At 44.7% G+C, this 22,577-nt stretch overlaps 2 protein-coding genes across 6 annotated transcripts in view; one reads left to right on the top strand and one right to left on the bottom strand.

Annotated features, from left to right (window-relative positions):
• dnm2a (dynamin 2a) overlaps window positions 1-19,787 on the bottom strand; it is a 27,223-nt gene extending 7,436 nt beyond the window's left edge. For 2 of the 5 annotated variants that reach the window (XM_031867698.1, XM_031867694.1), the window contains exons 1-15: window positions 19,344-19,787; window positions 13,006-13,079; window positions 12,661-12,810; window positions 11,581-11,784; window positions 11,302-11,400; window positions 11,059-11,219; window positions 10,829-10,971; window positions 10,425-10,560; window positions 10,232-10,299; window positions 9,530-9,668; window positions 7,187-7,273; window positions 6,184-6,254; window positions 4,446-4,497; window positions 3,546-3,557; window positions 1,253-1,363 (exon numbers count right to left, since the gene is read on the bottom strand). In XM_031867698.1, the coding sequence (XP_031723558.1) occupies window positions 1,253-1,363; window positions 3,546-3,557; window positions 4,446-4,497; window positions 6,184-6,254; window positions 7,187-7,273; window positions 9,530-9,668; window positions 10,232-10,299; window positions 10,425-10,560; window positions 10,829-10,971; window positions 11,059-11,219; window positions 11,302-11,400; window positions 11,581-11,784; window positions 12,661-12,810; window positions 13,006-13,079; window positions 19,344-19,504 (1,668 nt within the window). In that variant the 5' untranslated portion in view covers window positions 19,505-19,787. Of the gene's footprint in view, window positions 1-1,252; window positions 1,364-3,545; window positions 3,558-4,445; window positions 4,498-6,183; window positions 6,255-7,186; window positions 7,274-8,720; window positions 8,860-9,529; window positions 9,669-10,231; window positions 10,300-10,424; window positions 10,561-10,828; window positions 10,972-11,058; window positions 11,220-11,301; window positions 11,401-11,580; window positions 11,785-12,660; window positions 12,811-13,005; window positions 13,080-19,343 lie in introns of all 5 variants that reach the window. The other 3 variants (XM_031867695.1, XM_031867697.1, XM_031867696.1) reach the window with 3 other exon arrangements.
• A 193-nt stretch (window positions 19,788-19,980) lies between these two features.
• Window positions 19,981-22,387, top strand: qtrt1 (queuine tRNA-ribosyltransferase 1). Its single transcript, XM_031867977.1, has 7 exons — window positions 19,981-20,279; window positions 20,379-20,447; window positions 20,569-20,707; window positions 20,802-20,996; window positions 21,499-21,637; window positions 21,822-21,897; window positions 22,020-22,387. The coding sequence occupies exons 1-7, from the start codon at window positions 19,995-19,997 to the stop codon at window positions 22,131-22,133; spliced, it is 1,017 nt and encodes a 338-aa protein (XP_031723837.1). The 5' UTR covers window positions 19,981-19,994; the 3' UTR covers window positions 22,134-22,387.
• The last annotated feature ends 190 nt before the right edge of the window (window positions 22,388-22,577 follow it).

Genomic DNA, 22,577 nt, shown 5'->3' on the forward strand with positions numbered 1-22,577 from the left:
CAAAAAAAAAAAAAAAAAAAAAAAAAAAAAAAAAAACACGTAACTGCACGTGCAAAGACAAACAAACATACACAAGCCTGAACCAATTGAACAAACGCATATCATGGGGTTTGGTGCAAAAACATGCATTCACATAGATACAACCAACTGTCCAAACCCTAAAAGATACAGGAGGACTCATGTGGACAAGCGCCTACTACTACATGCACACACACAATTCCCCCCCCTCCCCCCCCGTAACCCAGTACGATTTCCTGCAAATTCCAAAGTCAGATCCCGGCTGGAACATTTCAGCCCGCCTGCCACGTCAGTTTGCCTCCACCATCCTCCCTCTCTTTCTCTTTGCTTTTTCGCAAAAGGCGACCAACACAGAAATTGCACCGTTTCCAGTCGGCGTTTGGACAAACCGAGGCCACTGAAATGGAGTTCATCCTCAGCAGTGGTATCTTTTACTGGGTCTTTGTTATTTTAATGGATTGGATAGAATGATAAGACTGAGGCTTTGGGAAGAAGATCAAGCGGTGAGTAAAGCCAGTACAACGCTATTTGCACTTATTCACCACTGTAGACAAATGTTCTATTTAGTTAAATCAGTCTTTTAAATGACGTTAAAATCAAATCACCAGTGAAACTAGATCATTTGATTTCAGATCACGTATGCAATATTCATCATTAAAGTCACTCTCTTAAGTCTTTGATAAACTGTAGTGAGTTTGCTGATTGTAGTTATTTAAACAGGAGGGAACGCAGTCCACCGTGTCTGGACAGATTTGCTTGAATCAGTAGAAAGGTCAGATGTTTCATATTAAGCTCCATTTTAAATAATATATGCTTGATAAGATTAAAAGTATCGGGGCGTTGTGGGTCCTGATTTATCAGACTTTTTGTCATATGCGTTATTGTTTCAATGGGGTAATGTTTGCTTTCTGTGCCCTCTGTCCTACTGTCCTAGGGCAGCGACCTGCAGCCGCAATGACCTCGGGGTCCTTCCTCCCTCCAGAGTCCTCCTCACCCCCCCGCCTGCCCAGTGTTCAGACTACCTGTTCATCCGGCTACAGCTGAACAGTAGTCTGCACATTGGTTAGGCTGGGCTGGGACGCACACACACACCTCCAGCCACCTTTGGCGATGACAAAATCTCCACTCAGGATGTTTATCAGTGCCTCATGCAGTACCTTCACCTTTATGTGTCAGCTTATCTTAGCGATCCGTGTCCAGTGAAATACAGCAATGGAACAGAACGTCCTCTCACCTCGTCATCTTTGTACCAGGACAGGGACTCCGCAGTCAGGATGAACCAGTACTCCTTGGAGCCTCCCTTCAAGATGCGGATATTGAGGGTTAGCCAGCCTTTCCTGATCACCTGCACAGCGAGGAGAAGACGTGGAAGAGAGAGAAAAGGGTGGTAGGGAGACAGGGGGTCCCGGGAGGACGGAGAAGAACAGCTTTGTCAATCAGGCTTATGTGACACAAGGGCCCTATGAGTGGTACTGGGATGTGAGTGACACTAATAAAATCTTACCTGCTTGGTCACTATAAATCTGGCTGTCTTTTACCTTTATTTTATCTATCTCTATGAGTCAAATATATGCACTATAACACAGAGAAGTATGGGTTGAATGTGAGTCTTATGGAATGAATAAGGAGAGACCAAAGGACTGTAATGCATGCACAGGAATACATAATGTGTGTAGTAATATGGCCGATTGTATGCAAAACACTGAAAAGGGATGTTTTTCACTCGACAGAAAATAAATCCGTTAACACAAACGGGACCAGATGGTGTCCAGACGAAGCTAAGCCTGACACACAGACAAAGACCAAAAGTCGACGGTGGTATGTTAGGCGTGAGCGGGTCAGTAGAAGCTAGGCTACGCGTAAAACAATTAAGACGGGGTTAACTGGACTCCGATATATAACTGTTTAAGTAGAAGATGGGGAGAAGGGAATGCAGAAGACGGGGGTAATGGAGGAGAAAGGAATTGCAACGGCTGGTTAGCCGATCTATTGGAGTTCATAGAGGGACAGAAATCTAGACAACAAATCTAAAGTGGAGAGATGGAGAGGGAGGAAATACATCAGACTGAGAGGCAGAGTTGAGGAAATCACTGAGGATACATTTTAGAGGAGCCCTCTTAGCTACCATGTCTCTCTGTTTTCTTTCTACATTTCAAGTCCAATGGAGGAAATCACTGTCTGTGAGTAGTGTGCTCTTATTCTAAGTAAAGCAAAGAGAGATTTCACAGTCCGCTCTAGACCTCTCGTCTGCTCCCCCTCTCCATCCAGCAGAGGTGAGTTATGAGGGGAAAGAAGGTTTGTTAGTTCATAAACACGGCAGAGGAAGCATGTGCATAGAGGCTTAACGGTAGTTTGCCCTGGCTGGGAAATAACTCAAACTTTTTTTTTTTTTTTTTAAAAAAGAAACAAAAAGTTTTAAATCCCCGATATAAAAGTCTGAAAGTCAGTTGGAAATGTTGTGGCCAAGTTGACACGAGAAAGATGAAACAATGAGATGTCAGCATGTCACGTACGAGATGCCGTAGAAATGTTCAATCCTTTTTTTTGTAAATTGAAGTTTTGCAAGTGGTTCATTATAGATGCACGATTACATCTGAGATTAACTCCAAGGATTCAAATTTGAAAGAAACATGCCAATTTAAATTAGTCAAGATAGTCAGTAGGTTATGAAAAGAAATGTTTTGATCAAATCACTGGAAATCATCCCAAAGCCATGACACCACACAAAACGTTTTGATCAACTCCGAGTATAGAAATGATAGACTTGGAGACCGGTGGTCTTCTGGACATGTAAGGCCTTTACGTTGGAAAGTGTTTTAACATGCATTTAATCTGTAAATGAAATCATTAGACATGAATCAATACTTTTACTGTGTTGCTGATTTAAATGGCTCCCTGCTCCCTCCCCCAGCGTCGTTTCAGATGATTCTCACAAGGCAAACTTTTTTGAGTCACAACGCATGAGGCGGCAGTAGAGGTACGACCGCAAAGGCATGAGAACTGACGCCATTTCCTCAGTCAGTGGTGGAAGAGTTCCCCGTTCTCTTTGTTGCATTGCACAGTGACTAAATCCTTCGTGGAGGTACAATAAGTCACGTCTCGTTTAAACGATTTGGTGGAGAAAAGGGGAAATGTTAGTAGCAACCCAAATATGTGCAATTAAAAGACAATTACTGTCTTATTCAAATGAAACCAATAATTACGAGAGCAAACCAGCCATGTGTTACTGTTGGGTCAGTTCCAAATTACTGGTAACCGAGTGCTGATGCCATAATTGTGACTGATCAGTCTGGAGACTCTACCTTCTCCTCGTGGACTTCTCCCAGTCCGCCAAGCTGCAGAGAGAACAACTCATTATGGTGAGGTATCAACCGTGTATTCACCGGGAACTGTTTCTGCTGTTGTCTCACAGCATTTGGTCTTTTCCACCCTAACCAGACTGGCTGACCTGTGTGTGTGATGGCCTCAGTCCTTCTGCACGGCCTACCCCTGCTGCCCCCCTAGCATTACATCTTTGGGGTACTTACCAGAATCTCACCCTGCAGTAATGGGAAGGGGTGCAGTATGAAACCAAAGCAAAAAGAAGTGAGAAAGCAAGCAAGCCAAGATGAGGGAAAGATGAGAGAAAGGGCAGCAAGGGGAGAGTTGGAAGGAGAGAAGAGGAAGAAAGAAGAAAGAGAATGAAAGTTTAAGGAAAGGTCGAGAGAAAAGGGTGAAATAGTGGGAATGACAAAAACAGGAGGAAACAGAAAGTAATAATGAGACAGCCAGTGTGAGAGAGAGAGAGAGAGAGAGCAAGAGTTACATGCAATTAGAATTACTTCAAGTAAACCACAATTTGGTTATGTCATAGCTGTTGCTCAGTTGATAGGTGCGAGGTCCATGCACATTCTGAAGTTCAATACAGAAGATGCTTGTGAGTTAATGGGGAGGTAACGAAAAAACAAGCCAACAGAATTCTGTAATGAGCCGTTGCTTTGCTGTGGAACAACATGCCTGGGTCACATGCAAACAGCAATTAATTCAGAAAAGCAGGGAGGCAGAGTGTACTTTAGGCTCATTAAGGCAACTCTTCCCTCACTGAAACTGCAACCTCTGATGCTGAGGAGCAGCGCTATTAATCACATTTCAGGATCTTACAAAACACACATTGAAATACAAAACACACTTTGCTAGATATCGGTTTGTTAAAGGAGAAGGACCAGCTTTAAAACATTGTGGACAAAGCCAGTTTAGAGTGAGGATAATAAATCAAAGGGACTGTGTACACTTATGTACAGAGGAGGTATTGTTAACAGTTAGGTCAAGATAGATTAATGGCTATGTGCTGGAGTGAGATATATTCACACGGTGGACTAATAGGCTGGTAATGGGAGCCATCGGTCGAGGGAGATTAAATCTGGCCGGTGCCGAGTGATAGAAGGTACCTGGTTGGGTATGGCCCTCTTCTTGTTCGCAGCCGTGTTCCTCTGCTGGGCACTGTCATCACACAAACATGGACAGAAAAGACGAGACGTATTGATGGCAACACACCAAACAATAAATATTCATGCGTCACTTCTATTCCAATAATATTCTCTTCATTTACAATATTATGCTACTTGTGTTTTTTAGCCTTTAGTCTCTTGTGTTTGTGTAAATCCACAGTTCTGATGCAAATCTATAACCCGATACACACATACATGAAGGGGAATCTGTGGAGGAATTTGGACAACACGGAGGGTCAAACTGTCTCTCTCTCTCACACACACACTGGACACACAACCCGACATCCTCTCTGTGAGCCCACCTGTTGTTGCCGTACCCTGGGGAGCTACCATCATCCAGCCTTCTGTAGTCAAGACTGAAAGTGATGTCATGAGAACCGTTAAACAGCTCTAGCTGACCTGCGATACATTACAGCAATCTCGCCATGCAGAGGCTAGGCATGAACCCTCACACACACACACACACACAGGAGTGGGGGGGGGCTTGCTTTGTTACTCTGTCAACCAACACAGAGGGTAGCTCCACTCCACTACATGCTACTGTAACACTAAAGGGACTGTTAATGTTAATTCAACCCAAACTCTAAACCGCTTAGGGGTGCACCACAAAGAAACAGTAGCCGTGATTCCATTCAATTGTCGAGTGAATTTAAGCAAACTTTTGAAATGTTGCAAAAAATAAATGCAGGCTTTACTACAGAGTAGTATAGGCTACGCATCCGGTAAACAGAGTAGAAGAAGAAGAAGAGGAGGCGGCGAACTGGAAACATAACAAGTCACCGTGGCCATTCAAGCTTCTACGAGAGGAAAATGGAGAGAGGTCTCCAGGATTTTGTTTCAATTGGGCAAGTTTGAATTTCTCGTATTTCTCGTATCGGCCATATATTTAATGCTGCCTGAAGATAATAGAAATATATGTCTAGGAAAACACAGACAGCAGAAACAGCTCATCAGTCATGCGAGTTAAAATATTGGCGACGTCTGAAATGATTCATCAAGGCTGTTTTCATTACCAATTCAAATTAACGATTTTTTGATAAAAGGCAAAAACCACCTCAAGTGAGCGTGAAAACCCTTTTGTGGTTTTCCGTAGAGCTTTTCTAATGCGATACTTCAAAATGCACATAAACATGTGTGAATGGAAACATGACAAGTGGGTGCTTTGAAGTGTGCAAATAAGTCTCCAGTGCACAACAGCAGCTACCAGCCAATCCAGGGAAAACGTCAACACTGCTCTGTCCATTGGTACAGTAAGCATTCTTCAGCCGACAGGAAGTTTATCCATCGAGAAATCGAGCATGCTTCATTGACTTTGTTTGGGGGGGGGGCATGTAGGGCGGAGAGGTGGGCAATTAATGCGACCTTAATCGTTGTGGCATCCCCCTCCCCCACAGGGAGACACATGCTCTTGATGTGGCTGGATCACTAATTGGCATGCTACATCACACCGAGGTGCCGCAGTTTACAACATGTGGCGAACAACAAAGCAACACTTAGATTCAGTAGCAGTGATTCTGTTACGTCTCTGAAACAAGTCTTTTCCTTCGTAAATGTCAAGTGCACCTCAGATGATGGGCAACATGTAGTTAATGGGGACCACAATGCTCGTGCTGAGACTGGGGTCACTGGGCATCAAGCTGTAAGTTGAGCTAGAAAAGGTTGGGGGGGGTGTACATACTTGGCAAAGCCTATGAAGTCCTCATGATTGGTGTTGATGTAGGACAGCTCAATGTCGATCAGCAGCAGAACCTTGATAAGTGGCAGAACATCAGGATTAGGACGGAGAGGTCTCAAATTAAACACCACTTTACAGAAGGCACAAATGAGAAAGGGCTCGGCTTCACTTCTGATACTTCACACTTGCAGGAAAACAAACCGGAGAGAGATTACATCTAAAGCTGAGTTTATACACAGCTTTGTAGTCAGACGGATATCAGCAATGCTGCAAAGTGCAGATGGGATGGAGTTGACAATACGACTGATGAATGATAAAGTCTCAGTTTATAAACAAATTCAATCGGCCTCACTTCCTGCCTGTGAGCGCTGCAACAAAAACCTAGAACTCTCATTAGTCATGTTATTAAAGGAGTTGGGCCCTTGTGTTGTTTCCAAGGCTTCTCCACCCAGAGTAGAATAAAGTCCTGAAAACAACACTTGAAACCATTGAGTGATCTCTAATTTGAATTTCTCAAAAAAAAAAAAAAAACTGCTGTTCTGTCACACATCAGAAGGACTTCGTTGTGCTGATTAAAGGAAAGCGGTGCCAAAGGAAACACTGACTCCCACTCAAGTCAAACAAACAGAATAAATCACACAATAACGTATTTTCCACCACAATAAAGAAAGGGGCTGTTAAACAAAACAAGAAGTTGGAAAATATTAGTTTGAGGCATCTTTGGTTCACTTTTTTGTTGATTTAAGTTTGCAATCCTTAAAGACGGTTTGAGGTCTTAACGGTTGGTGTCAGTTGACCACTTCACCTTTTGTTACATCGTGTCACGCTCTCCTTCTGCCATTTATATACAATAACGTGGGAGGAGTCGCCAGCATTTCAACGTAATATTGGAGTACATGTTAATTGTAGATTGTGGCTCTTGCTGTATTTTCTCTACAGGTGAAAAAGATAAACATCAAAGCCTGACTTTGCACACTCGAGAGTTCATCTAATCTCAGGAACTCACCTGGTCCTTCGTCTTCCCTTCTCTTTCTCGGACGTGGGTGGTGACGATCCTCTCCGTCTCCTCTCTCAGTCTGGGGTAGGAATTGAGCTGAAAGGCAACACAACACACAGCTGCAGCACTGAACAGAAGACACACCCAAACACACACACACACACACACTTACATGTGAGCTGGAGCTTAGTAAGACTTACCAATAAGTATCAGAGACAAACAGGAGTGAGAAGTGAGAATAAGTGGAGAACAAAGAAAAGGGAAAGAAGGTCGTCAAGTGACATTTCAGTGTCACACATATCCAAACAACCACAAACCGACACACACACACACACACACACACACACACACACACACACACATATAGAAACAGGCTTTGAATACACAGCGACTGTCTGTTACCATCAGCCAGTGATGACTTCATGAACTAAGAATCAATGTGCTAATGCTGTTAGTTAATCATGCAACTAACAAACAAGAGCAATGTCCAAATGTATACATTCAAACCAATCATCTGTAGCTGATGGAAAGTGTCAATGTTAGTGAAGACTGGATAAGAAGGAAAGAGACAGAGGTAAACAGAGACAGAGGGACGGACGGATCACTGAGTGTATGTAGAATCCCTCCCTCTGTCCACAAGGTGGCAGTGGAGCACCGTTGCTATGGAAACGCTCCATTCAGACTGCCACTGCACCCACTAGCTACCCCCCCAAATCTCACATCACTCCCCTTCCATCCGGTTCAGCACATAGTGTGCTGAACCGTCTCTGCTGAGGTCAAACAGCTGGTGTTTCGCCGTCTGATGGAAACTTTAGGTTGTGCTTAAAATGTCTGATTTGAATTGTGAGTCAGTGCTCAATCTGAATGGTGTGGAGACTTCAAGAGGGTTGGAACAGAATGGGGATGGGACGATACACACGATCGAAGCAGTGGGCACTGATGGCAAGGGTGGGGGGGGGGCGATTGGACTGATTTCACTGGGATGACAATGACAGACATTTGGAGAAGACTTAGAGATGCACCGACTGCAAGCTTCCAGGCCGAACTCTGACCGGTCGATTCTGATTTTCTTCTTTCTAAGAACTGTAATTAACAGCTGTACAAACATTTTTGTCACTTTTCTTTCATACCTATTTTTTTTTATTCAATTGTATGTTCATAATAAAACATTGACGATCAAAAAACTTCCCCTCAAACAAACAAAGTTGTTTCAAATGTTTTTAAAGTTGTTCCTCCAAGACTTACACATCATAAGCTTTATGTCTTCTTCACTCACGCTGAAGAACTTCCAAACAGACGACATGACGTGTGTGTCTGAACTCTGTGCTGCAGATGGCACTGTGTGAGCAACGTGCATGTTGCGTGTGTGGCTGTGACGTTACGGTCTGTCATTTTAACAGACGGATGGATATAGGTCACTGACCAGGCAGTCAACGGTCATGGCCGATCAGCTGACAGGACGGCGTTTGTTCGATTGGTGCATCTCTAAGAGGAACGCCTTCTCCTTTCATGCCATCTTCCCAGCAGGTGTGTCCCCGGTTACCTTCACGGCACACTTCATGACGAGCGCGGTGAGCTCGGACACCACAAGGTCCACACACTTGAGGCTGGGCTCTTTGAGTTTGAGGATCTGCTTTTTGACTATCGCCTCGAAAGCCAGGTCGGGGGTGAAGAGCCCCGTTCTGAAAGGTCACGGGGTCAGATTGCGTGTTGTTGTGGTGGTGTAGAGCGAGAGAGAGAGAAAGAGAGAGAGAAAGGGATATCCAGAAAAGAAGGGAAAGAGAAAGAGAGGAAAGCCAGGAAAGAGAAAGAAGAAATAAAAACAGGAGTCTTTGTTCAGTTAGTCATTTCCAGCTGTTGTGAGATAAATCAAGCATTGGAGAAGGACAAGCCACAGGTCTTTCACATCCTCTTCCCTGACACGCCAGTTCCTCTCAGACTAGCTCAATATTGTGAAGACGGACACGTCACCTCCAACCCAGGGCCAAATTACAGCTTCAGACCTTCCCCTTGTTTTGCTGGCTATGTGTACTGAGCCATGAGACCTGCAGCTTGTCCAGGCGAGACCAGAGATGTTCAGACGGTCCCCGAAACATCTCAAATCCACGACGACACGTCACCCGTCACAACACTCCACAACACGACAGCGCTGCCTGCACACAGGGCTAATCGGGCTGGGCTGAGGGCAAACCGCACAGAACGTTTCTTTTTTTTTTTAACAACTGAACTGATTTCCGGATATTGTAGGAATTTGTTGGCTAATGTTCCTCGTCAGCGTACCCTCTGCCACACCCACGGTCGCCCAGCCCCGTGTCTCGGCTGGGTCGGGAGATGCTGGACACCGGCATGTACCTTGTTGGTGCACTGCCTGACTGTGTTGATGAGCTCCTGAATGACCAGATCGATACATTTGAGACAGGGCGTTTTCAGCTTAACGATCTGCTTTTTCACGATGGCCTCAAACGCCAGGTCTGGAGTGAACAGCCCCGTTCTGAGGATGCACAGAGAGACAGAGGCACAGCGGCAGACCGATGGGACAGTTAACGGGACATGTAGGTCAAACAGAACAGATGAATGGACGGATGATTAGGTGACTGAGGAGATCTGAGGTTATGGACAAAGTAACAGAAAATCCGTATACGGACAGTCACAATAAGGGGGGGGTGGAATGTAAATGTAATAACGCAGACAACAACAAATGAGATATGACAAACAGGAGAGGATCGGTGAACACATGACAACATTATCGCTGCAGGGGACTAAGATACATGTAACACAAAACCTCATAATAGTTGAATGCCTCAGCAGACAGAAACATGAGTGGGTGGTGTTGCAGTGTGGAGAAAGGGGATCGGAGAAACAGAGAGGGTCAGTAGAAATAAGGAAATACATTTCACATCCAACAGAAAACACCGTTTCTTTGAAGAGGTAGAGTTAGTCTCTGATGGAAAAGCTTGATTATGGATTACAGTAGTCGGGAAAGAAGCGAAGCATGTGGGTACTGCAGTGTTTTGTGGTGAAGCAGAATAACAGTGTTCATTGAGCTCCACTTGCCTGACACCGTGGACATTCTTGATTGCGTGACTGATTTCTCGCCTTAACTCCTTCTCGTCAAACACAATCTGGGAGACAGCGGGGGGGGGGGGGGGTGAAGATTCAAGTGATGCTTTCACAAATCAATACTTCAATCTTGGACCACAACAACCACAACAATAATACTTAACATATCATTGCTATTCACACTGACCTTGACCAGTTCGAAGGGAAAGCGTTCATGGAAGAGGCGATTGATTTTGGCGCCACCCGACAGCTCGTTAGTGTCCACCTGGTCCCCGGAGCCCTCGATGCACTTCTCAAAGTCCACGCCAAACTGCTGCACCATCCTGAAGGGGGCCCGAGCACAAACATGACACCAGTGTCAAGGATCTCCTTGCAAGTGCAGCTTAAACCTTTCTGGAGACCCACTGCAAACATTACTGTTCATTACAGTTACTGTGAGCAACTTCAGAAAGAAAGTGCTGGATAAATGACCAGGTGACTTTCATCAGCACTGTGCAGTGGGCATCCAACATGGCTGCCGTGAGTTACATCTACCGTAAATACCTATTGAATGCTGCATCGTTATGAGCAGCAATATTCAGATGCACTCACTGCAACAAGGCCTTGGTCTTGCGTGTCGGGTCATCTGGACGGAAGTTCTTGTACTCCTCTACCTCCTTCTCCAGCGAGAGGAGCTGACTCTGCAGCTTACTGCGCAGACCAGGGAGAGTGTCCCTGATGTGGTTGGTCAATTGCTGAAGACAGACAGGGGTAGTACTGTTGTTTTACAGAATCAATGGCATTGTCAGGGAGGAGATTACATTTCACAATTGACAGCGGACCTGGTTGAGCAGCTTTTGTAGATGCGGTGTGCCCATGCGCTCTGCCAGGTGTCTGTAGCCCGGGTGGGACAGGAAGAACTTCCTCTCCGCAGCCAGAGCAGCGCGAATGTCCTTCTTCCCATCGATGTCTTTCTGACTGCGGTTCACCACACCGGTGTAGCCTGCACACAAATAACACAAACAGTCACTCTAGAATCCAAACCAAAGTCTGTGAATGTGTTTGCGTGTGCGCATCATCCTCACCTCTACGCAGTGGGAGGAGTTTATTTTCTAGGATGTCCTTTGCATCCGTCCCTTCATCCATCAGGTCCAGCTTTGTTATTACACCAATGGTACGCAGACCTGCACAACACAAAACCACATCAGCTCAAACAACATGTCTTACAGGATAATACAGAGGAAAATGACCCGACACAGAATAATTACGTCAGTGTCTTTGACCTTTTCTCGGGCCCGTTTCAAAAATATAAACAGCTAAAAAAAAAAAAAAAAAAAAAGTTCGGCAGAGAGCTCCACGCTCACCCTGTGGGTCCACCTCCTTGGCGATCTTCAGAGCGTCCGAGTTGGCCAGGTCGCTGTTTGCCGGTGTGACGGCCAGGATGAGACAGCTCTCCTTGGTGATGAACTGCAGCAGCATGTCTCTGATCTGGTGCTCTATGTCTACAGGCTGGTCTCCGACCGCAACCTTAGTCATTCCCGGGAGGTCGATCAGGGTCAGGTTCAGCACTGAGAAATGAGAAGTGCAAATAAGATGCTTTTCCATCGGCGGACGTGACACATAGCTACGATTATTGTCATTCATTCAAGTAATATGATTCCATATCTACTCCTTTTCTTAACAAAGCATTTTATCTAGTTTGATTTACGTGATTTGATGGACGTGAGACAAACTAGTATTTGATTATTCAAAAGCTTTCTCAATAAAAGAAGGCCTTCGTTTTCCTCCCTTTTCATACAAACATCCAAAAGACGTCGACAGCATCCGCCTCAATCGAACACTTTAATGGGTGTCTGTGGTGAAAGGGAAGCTTTCATCTTGTGAACGAGACATTTGGGAAGGCAGATGTTTGTTGTTGTAAACAGAACTCTATCTACCATAAAAACATCTCTGAGCTTATATTACTTACATGTGTTACAGACACTGAAAGAATTCAACATTACATTGTCAAATTTCATGTTGAATTTCCCTCGACATAAAAAACCCACATTAGATTATTTCAAAAGTGACTTATCGTATTATTTTTCTATCATGTTATAAGCAATACAATATATATTGCGATGTACCATTTGCGCAGAATTCAACTGAGAAATTATTCATGGATTAAATAACCACCCGTTTGGTTGGTTTATCAAGTTAAAAACACATAAAATACTTCACTACATTGATCTGATACAATCCCATTATTATTAATACAACCAGAGATATTAAATAAAGACATACCACGGTATGAACAGTGTGGAAAAATCGGGTTGGTTGGCAAATTCACATCATCTCTCGGTATATCTCGCCGTATAACATGCAAATGTACTTATATATTGACTTACATAAGAGCAAACAGTGTTACCAGTGCAGTGTTTCTCAATGAGACTCGAGTCTGTTACCGTTTGGGGAGTAGACCCGCAGGTTAATTGGGATGGTAGAGATGCCTTTGTTGGAGCCCGTTATCCTCTCGGTCTCCACCTCAATTTCCAACCGCACTTCATCAAAATCCACAAACTTCTTCCCTTTGCAGTGCAGGAATTCAGCATATTCTACACACAGGTGCAAAATGACGTACACAGGGGGGAGGGTGGGGGAGAGAAAAGGACAAAGAGAAAGAAAAAGGAGAATATTAAATTAGAGAGTGAGCTTAGCTCGGGGCACTGTGACAGAGAGGCCGTGTGCAGGGCAGCGATGAGAGCAGAAGGGGATGTGTGTGTGTCTGTGCGGAGGACGGGAACACTCACCGGCTTTATTGTTGACCAGCTGCAGAATGAGAGGTCTACGGGTAACAATGCCTGATCCACGGGGAAGAAAGTCCCTGAGGGAGACAGACAGAAGACACATAAACACAGAGTAGCAAGGATGAAAAGGAGGGAAATGAAAACAGCAGGAGAGAGAGAGAGAGAGAGAGAGAGAGAGAGAGAGAGAGAGAGAGAGAACACTTAATTATTCAATTCACTCAATGTCCATGTCCGTGCAGCGTGGCCTCTGGTAAATTGATGGACGCAGGGGAATTTCACGCCTCCGACTTGTCTTATAGCAAATCGAACGTGACAACGTCATTTTCTCTCATCATTAGGGCTTTAAAAGAGCAATTCATTCACACCCACTCTCTCTGGTATGTGGAAAATCCACCCTAAAATAGAATTCACAGATGTTATGTGGAAACAGGCTGTAATTATAATATCATCAAAGGACAAAACCTAGAGCTGCTCCACAGACGGTGAATAATGGAACAACTCCTCCGGCACTAGAGCAGCACGCGGGGTGATTTCATTGGGACACGAATACGTTTTGCAATTCAAACAAGTCACGTTTTAATGCGATGTCTCGAACACAACCTACCGGACCACGGACTCAGAATATGTCAACATTTGTTGTCATGAACTTTGATTCATGTTGAATATTTCAGACGACGACGCGATCGTAAAGTGAGGATGTTGTCGCCGCCGCGCTGAAGCTCGGGAATGAAATACTGACGGACCGCGATACGATGACTACTTCATACTCACGCAGTTGTCTGACTACAAAACCAAACAATATGTTATTGAGAACAACTATAGTGTGAATTTGGTTGCATTAAAACACATTATAGGTATCCAGAGAGAACAGGAGGACAGACGTGTAACCGTCTGTCCGCCTGTTCTCAAACGTCAATGAAGCCGATCATACAGCACAGCTGTGGTCAGTGACCTGTGTTAATGTTGATTTTGTCAGACGACGTCCCGACCATGAAAGGATGATTTGGTCAGCTGGGCTCTCTGTCCCACTCTTTACCAGATGTTGGCAGTGATGAGCAAAGTTTTGCTGTTTGCCAACTGAAAAGAGGGCGAAGGAGAAGAGATTCAGCCAATTTCATGACGTTCCGGTGTGTCTATTAAAAAAAACGGCCTGGGAACACTCATTTCCAAATTTGGGGAGAATGTTGTCGATGTTTATAAAAACGTAATCTGACCAAAATCATTGGAAAAGCGCAATATAAATTCAGTTTTAGGGTGGATTTACCCTTCGTGGGGGAGATCTTGTAATGTGGTGGTTTTCGATTGATAAACTGCTCAATTTACTGCCCATTTAAAAGGTCAGGCCAGACCTGTTTCAGCTGGTCACCGTTAGCTTGTGTGTGAGCCCAGACTGTGTCAATACACGATATATCACCTACTATGACGCACGCCTTAACCAAACTCGCCTCGGGCCTGGGCCTCGACGACATCTTTCTATGTGCACACTCTCAACTAGAAACGTGCATCATGCTACTTACAGTGCCTTGCAAAGGTATTCACTCCCATCATGTTTTTCCCTATTTTGTTGCACTACAATCTGGATTGTAAATAGATTTTTATTTGGATAGGGGAGGGGTGGTTGAATGCTTTCGCAATGCACTGTAATTACACAAAGTAATGCATTGCACAATGCATGAAACGACAGCAAACAAACATGGGCAAATGCTATTTGTGCAAAGTGCATTATTGAGACCCTATCCTTCTAGGAAAAAAGAATAGGAACTTTCTCACAATTGGCGTGTTGGTTCCCTTTAACGTGACGGGGTACCTGAAGAATTTCTAGCTACATGAGTCATGACCAAAGTTGCCTAGACAGCCCTCAGATGACACTCCTCCTCCACCCGTTCTTCTGTACTCCCCTCCCAAATTATGACGGCCCCTCTGCTGCTCTGCAAACACGCTACATCTGGTGGTAATCACCGGCCCCGGTCCTGGAACAATCATAGCGGAGCATGTCACTAGCTCACATTCTCCGTTCCCTCCCTACTGCCAGAACTACAGGCGTGAGGGGACTATGGTGGTGCTCAGCACCGCCTGCTGACTTCAGACTGTTAGCGATGTGTCGGCCACAGGACAGGAGAAAAGAGAGTGGTTGCCCTACTACATACTCTCTGCTACTCTCAGACTGCGGTCCTGTGGTGAAACATTGGGGAACATTCTGGATGTTCCTTACGTCAGCAAAAAAAACCACAGGTCTGTGGTTCAGCACTGGTGCAGTGTCATGCACATAATGTGGAGCATGCAGGCATTTGTTCACTCGGCGGATAGTATAGAAAGCTCTGGATGAGGAGTGGCAGCAAGGGAGACATAGATAAAGAACAATGGAACTACCGGCTGAGGGAAAGGATATAATTAACAGACGAGACGTGGAGAAAGGCGGTAAGATGCTGCCAAGAGGTCACAGCGAGAATGACCTCAAGAAACTGCTAACGTACTGATGGATATCTCCGGTTACAACTCTCACTGGCTTTTCAGCAGTCAAACCCCGTCTCATTGGCTCAACAGGTGGCCGCTTGTCAAAGATTCACAGTGATAAAATGAAGCATCAATAAAGTTCACGTGAAAAACACACACAAAGAAGTTGTTTGTTCACAAATGGTGTTCTGAGAAGACAAAACACAAGTGCAGAATTGAACCAGTCAATCTCCATAGACGGAATTGGATAAACGGCATATTGAAAAAGAAGCAAGAGGCCAGGATTCCATTATTGATGCGCTGTAAATGATAGACGAGGCTGAGCAGATTGTGTATCATTTCATGCATTATGGATGGCCAAGCAAAGAGCATCAGTCTGTGAGCCTCCCTCCATCTACGACAAGAGAAAGCAAAAGCAGGAGAGAGAGAGAGAGAGTAGGGCAGGCAGAGATCGGGAGAGCCAGCTCCCCCCCCCCCCGCCCCCTGCCTGCAGGCCCCGACAGCCCCTGCCTCTTACAAACAGCAGAGCAACTCTGATCTGCTGTGGAGCTACACTCCACAGCTGGAGCTACACTCCACAGCAGATTTCCTCAAGTCTATGGAGGCCTGACGGGGCTTGTTTTCAAAACATCGGAGTGTGAAACTCTGAGGTCATACTGGGCTCTCACAGGAGGGTGAAGTACACTAAAATGTGGTTATGGTTTGCTGGGACTTATTGCATGGGTCTCTGGTGTGGCAACGGATATATAATTATGGCTACCCGCATTCAGGCACCACAGTCCATCACTGTGGGTACCATGAAGCCTCACTTAGCAGCCCATCCTGTTCAAGCACTCCCAAAAATCCAACTGCTTAGTGGAAAATCCCTTTGCTCTCTGCTATTCGGATGTCTGTGCTTCTTCCTCACAGGGATGTACACTGTGCTACACAAGAACATCTAGCAAATACTGTTTTTATCCATGCCGACGCCAACCCGGAGTAAGACTACTGCTACAAATCATGAAATACATACAACGCAAACAATCAAATTGGTTTCAATGATGCCAATTCAACAGAGTTTTTTTATTATAACGATCTAGTACAGTATTAAATGACAACTGTTACAACGCTTACAAAACTCCTGGTTTGTCAGTAGTCTGCTCGCCACAGATCTGATAACAACCTCCTCCACCCAGACCAGCTTGCTGGGATAGATATGACGTCTTTACTCCCCACTGGGGCAATAACATCAGAGCAGAGACAAAAAGAGTCCTATCTCTAAACTGAGAGTTAATTATATGATCTAACGATGCATGCATCAAACAAACAAAAGCCAGTAAATAAACAACACTGAGAACATTTTTGCATATACCGACTGGTCCATTTAGTTTGTCAGTAAGCCATGCCAGTGAAGCAGCATGCACAATATCAGGGCCATGGCGCTGACATGCCTGAATGTAATGCAGCCATAATTATTGTTATTAAATACACATGCATCTGTCATGAGAAAGGTGCATTAGGGCCTCAAACGCTACGGCTAAATGATTGTTACCATGATGTAACTGATTTTAGTGTATTTAATGTATTTAGGGTATGTTCAATGTGTCAGAAAAAAAACGTAAGGTCCATCAGTAGGTTACCTCGATGCATACCTGAACGGATAGACACGCATGCTACCAAAAGACAGAAACGTTAACAAATACGTGAGGCTGTTGAGCCGGAGTGATTTGATTAGCTTCTGCCCAGCAAAGTATGCAGACCAGCCAGCCAATGTGTACTGGTCTCCACTCAACGTGGTGGGAACACAGGGCCGAATCACACCAACAAGACGGGGTGACACAGGTCTAGCTACAGCTTCCCCTTCTCCATCTGATCATGACGTCGGCATGGAGCTCAGGCAGGAGACAGAAATCGGGGGTGAGAAAGACAAAGAGGGATTGTTTTCATGCCTGGGGTCACAGGGATGAAGCCGGCCTTTTACACACAACATGCAACTCACCAAATAAATAGACTGAGGAAACCAGGATTAGGTATTGGCTGCTCCTGAGCTCAAACAAGCCCGTAGATCAACGATGAGTCATCTCTACATTAACGCTGTTGCTATGGTTATATGCTGTACTTCCAGGTTGAAGTAAGACTCGACCTTGTAGCTACGAGTCTTTCTTCTACTGTTCCACTTTATCTGCCCTCAAGCTCACCTGCACTGCAGCAACAGGCATACAGAGTAGCTGCTGCACTTTTCATTGTTTGGAAAAAAAGATAGCAAACACTAAAGTGCACTCCTTTTTATACTTCATAAAAAGGATGAGCATGTACAAGTTTGCAAAGTGCTTGAGTAATTTTCATATGTGCGTGTATGTTGGTTCTGTCAACAGGCAGAACATGGAGGTACTGCACAGGCAGGGAAATTGAGGTCACCATGAAATGTTAATTACAGCTGATATGTGTCAAGTGCTCTCAGAGTGCATAGTCCCACTCGTATGAATTAATGTGCACCGAGTGGTAGTCTAATCTGTGCGTGTGCGTTTGCCTGAGAGCAGATACGATGTGCTCTCGCCCGTGTGTTGATAACTAAAGGCCTATCTGCATGCCATCTTAACAGCCACTCTACTTCCGCTTTGATGCCGGCTGGCCTGCGTGAGTGTGTGCGATCCATGCGTGGGTTGGGTTACACACACACACACACACACACACGGTGAGTGTCTCTCAATGGGGCGGAAACCTGCTAAACAAGCTGCTTTAGAGCGAGCTTGTTTTGTTTCTTTATCTGTAGGGTGATCTTACTCCCTGCTGATGTGGGAGAGGAACACAGGACCGACGGCACCGGCCTGTTGAGGAGCAGTGGAGCTTAACCTTCACACCACAGAGAATAGCAAGACGTCGAGTGTATTTCCTTAATTTCTTAAATTTTTGCCAAAAATGGTAGCAAAAGAGGAAGATGGTAAAGGAAGTTGTGTCTGCAGCAGATGTGAGCTTGTGCTGTTTGACAGAATTTTGACAAAAGACTGTTTGTTAAGTGAAAGTCCATGTGTTGTATACTATACACTGCACATAAATTCTGTTCCCTAAGTAAAGGTGGTGGCTTGTTCTGCCTCCACTGCTCGACTTTTGCTGATCTTCCCAAAAACATGTTTGTACTCCCACGTCTGAAAGAATAAACACACTACTCCAACAACAACCTGCTATGTGACTCAATAAAGCTCCCATCAAAATAACAATTAATGCACAACCATTTAATAGTATTTAATAGTAAAACAGGTTCACATTCAGAACTAAGGCTGAATAAAGACATGACTAAATAAGATAAACTGCACTGTAATTTACTGAAAATAAAGTGGACAATGTGCAATTTAAATACACAAACATCAGTTGATGTAATTCTTTATAAAAGGTCTTAGTTTGTCATGTTGAAAATGTCAGAGTATAACCAGGGATCCAGGTAGTTTACTGGTGGTTTTAGACGGCACATATTGAGCAAAGTATTGGCAATGAGCAGAAGAACAACCTGAGATAGTACGTGTCCTCACACGTTTACACCCATTGTCGTTTGAACAATAGGAAAGTTTGCATCGAGCTCTAGTAAAAAAAACTTCATTAAAAAAAGTTGTCCACTGGCCCACTGGTTTGTCACGTAAAGGGCGTGTGTGCATCAAGTTGTTAAACCCGCAGCCACTTTGCATTTTCAAGGCAGTTTTACGTCAAGTGCGTAACTTAATAATAACGTTTAGTTCTGGGAGAGTGGCTAACATTAGCTTAGCTTGATGGCAAGTTGCATTATAAAAAGTACCGTTCCTGCCTGACAATCAAAGGCACCGTTTGAGAACGTAAGGTCACTAAAGAACGTAAGGTCACTAAACTATTAGTTGATTGAAATTGCCAATTCAATTAACAACAGTCACGTAACCTACCTGCCAACGAAATTTTCCAAGACTGAGCTTTTCCCAGCGCTCTGTCCACCGACCACAGCGATCTGAGGAAGGTCCAAATTACAACTCTGGCCAATGGAGCTGAAGGCGTCTTGGAGCTTGTTGATGAGGGGAATCAGGTCTTCCATGCCCCGGTTCCCCATGGCTTCGTTAGCTCGGAGAGCGCCTTCAAACACAACACAAACCAGAGCCCAACACTAGCCGCGCTAACTAAGCTAGGTAACGTTAGCTTAGCAGGAAGTTGCTCTCGGGTTACTCTGAAGTGTAACGTTTAGAGTTCCGCCGCTTTAAACGCAATTCACACTAATATCATTTGGTGCTCTTTTGAGCGCGTTAACTAAAAATACCCAGTCAGTCGAAACGGACGGAAAAACTCGCAAAACAAAACTTCCTTCTACACAAACACCATCCGGCCAAAGGAGACGACATCCGATCGAACCCGGCGAGTTTAGTCCCGCCTCTTGTCTGTAAAACCAAGCAGTCTATTGGCTACTTTAGCTGCCCCTCCATCGAGCTGACATTCTGATTGGATACTTAAAAGGCGTGTTCTTCGCTCTCAACAAATTGCTCGTTTCTGATTGGTCAACGCGATTATCAGTTGCCGCCGCTTGAACGTCACGTGTCCACTGCAACATGGCCGCCACCACAGAGTGTGGAGCCGATGTAAATACTTCAGAAAACATGTCTGTGAAGAAATCTCTGTCTGCAGCTTCTCCTCTCGCTCTGCGAATCGTTGCCGAGTGCCCAGTGACTAAAGCAAGAGCTTGCGATCTGATACTGCCACACTGTGCCGTCAGCACGCCGGTGTTCATGCCTGTCGGTACTCAGGGGACTCTGAAAGGGATCACTGTGGATCAGCTTGAGGGTCTTGGCTGTCAGATTTGTCTTGGAAACACATACCACCTGGGCATGAGACCGGTAAGCAACACTACGACAGTAGCACTACTGGCTATATGCATTCATGACAACTTTTCTTCTCCAAATGTGTTTTTTCTACTTTAACTCCACTGCCTGCAGGGGCCTGATTTAATCGAGAAAGCCAATGGTTTACATGGGTTCATGAACTGGAAGAGGAATCTCTTAACTGTGAGTGTAGCTTTTCTTAAATCAACCACTCACAGGTGATGACTACACATTCACAAACGTGGAAGAGGTAGTTGATGAGCTCTGTGTTGATATCTTGTGGTTGACTTCGCTCTGCTTACAGGACAGCGGGGGGTTTCAGATGGTGTCTCTTGTTGCGCTCTCGGACGTCACGGAGGAAGGCGTGAAGTTCAAGTCCCCCTATGATGGCGAAGAGATCCTCTTAAGCCCTGAGAAGTCCATCAGCATACAGAACAGTCTGGGTGTGCAAGGAGCAAAATACTTTCAATCAGTATTAACTAACTTGGACCCTCCTCTCAGTTTCCCAGTAGCTAAAAGACGGCCTCTCTCTTCCAGGGTCGGACATCATGATGCAGCTGGACGATGTGGTCAGCAGTACCGTGTCAGGACCTCGGGTGGAGGAGGCCATGCATCGATCCATTCGCTGGCTGGACCGCTGCATTGCAGCCAATAAAAATCCAGACAAACAGAACCTTTTTGCCATCATCCAGGGAGGGCTGAATGCAGAGCTGCGCCAGGCCTGTCTAGATGGTAAAAATACAATTTCTACTTTTGATTATCTTCCTCTGTCCCTGTATACATGATATTGATTGAGTATGCTGGAAGATTGGATCATATTTGGATGGAGCCTAAGAACACGTTTAAAATGCCTTGAAAATCCAATTATTACAATTTTTAGAACTATAAAGTTCACATCATGTTTCTCTCCATTCCATTTTTTTCCATGAATGTTAATAAGCCTTTACGTCTCGATCCGACGAGGAAGAATGTGTGAATCAAACAGATGGCAGGCGGCTTTGACGGTAAAAGTCTTGTTCAACGTATCGGGCTGTGAAAAGGAATCAAGATATTGACTGTCAAATTTTAAAGTGCATAAATATTTGACAGAAGTCGTCGTTTCGGCAAAGAAAACAGAAACGCACGTTCACACTTACATGTCAGGTCTAGTTATAAACTCGCCCCTTCTCAACAGTTCGACACCGATGATGAGGGCTCAAACTTGTGCTTTAGATATCTCATCCTCTTCCTGCAGAAATGACTCAACGCGATGTTACCGGTTTTGCCATTGGCGGCCTGAGTGGAGGAGAGGAGAAGAATGACTTCTGGCGGATGGTCACCCTGAGCACCGACCACCTGCCGCGAGAAAAGCCTCGATACCTCATGGGTGTGGGGTACGTTTGCCTAATAAAGCATCGGGTTACATTACTCATTTCATATTTATTCAGCACTCTTTGCATCGAGAGCAACCAAAACCAGAGTTATAAAGCTCATTCTGTATGCTTAAAATATCTTATGAGGACTGTTGTGTTTATGGGCTTTATGTTTTTATACATTGACAGTGTGTATGATCTGCAGGTACGCCGTGGATTTGGTGGTGTGTGTTGCTCTGGGATGCGATATGTTCGACTGCGTGTTCCCCACCCGAACTGCAGTAAGCAATCTTTGCCTCACACACTGATAGTCCCTTATACATTTTAATTTAGCGGTTTTTATTCCACTTAAAAAACTGATTTCTGATGTCATGTTTCTTCTTTTTTTTTTTTTTTTTGGCAGAGGTTTGGCTCTGCCTTGGTTCCTTGGGGATCTCTCCAGGTAAAACACAAGCAGTACGCCAAGGACTTCCAGCCCATAGACCCAGACTGTCCGTGTCCCACGTGCAAGAGGTAAGTCAAGAACAGACTAAAACTATCCTACTAGCCTAGGGTTTGCTCACATGATAAGTCTTGTTGTTTTTTCAAAGCATTTTTTAGTGCACAAGAAGACCCTATTTGACTTGTTTGGCCAAAAGACAATTACCTCTCTTTGGTATAAAGGAGGGATGTGTTGGCGGTACAATACTTTTTAATTCATGTTTCATGTATTTTTTAATGATGTAAATTCTCTGCAATAAAACTAGGGCTGCACAATAATCCAATATGGCCGACTGCCGGAGGTGCAATATTTGTTTAAGGCAAAATGTCAAAATACCATTTTGAATTAGGTATTGTCCTGCTGCAGAGGTGTCCGAGCGTATACATCACATTCTACAGACTGATCCCCACCAAAATCATCCATAAGTGTATTCATCATGTTTTTCTGTGTGTGTGTGTGTGTGTGTGTGTGTGTGTGTGT

The sequence above is a fragment of the Anarrhichthys ocellatus genome, unplaced genomic scaffold, assembly GCF_004355925.1.
Source record: "Anarrhichthys ocellatus isolate YVR2014 unplaced genomic scaffold, GSC_Weel_1.0 scaffold40, whole genome shotgun sequence".
Classification (NCBI taxonomy): domain Eukaryota; kingdom Metazoa; phylum Chordata; class Actinopteri; order Perciformes; family Anarhichadidae; genus Anarrhichthys; species Anarrhichthys ocellatus.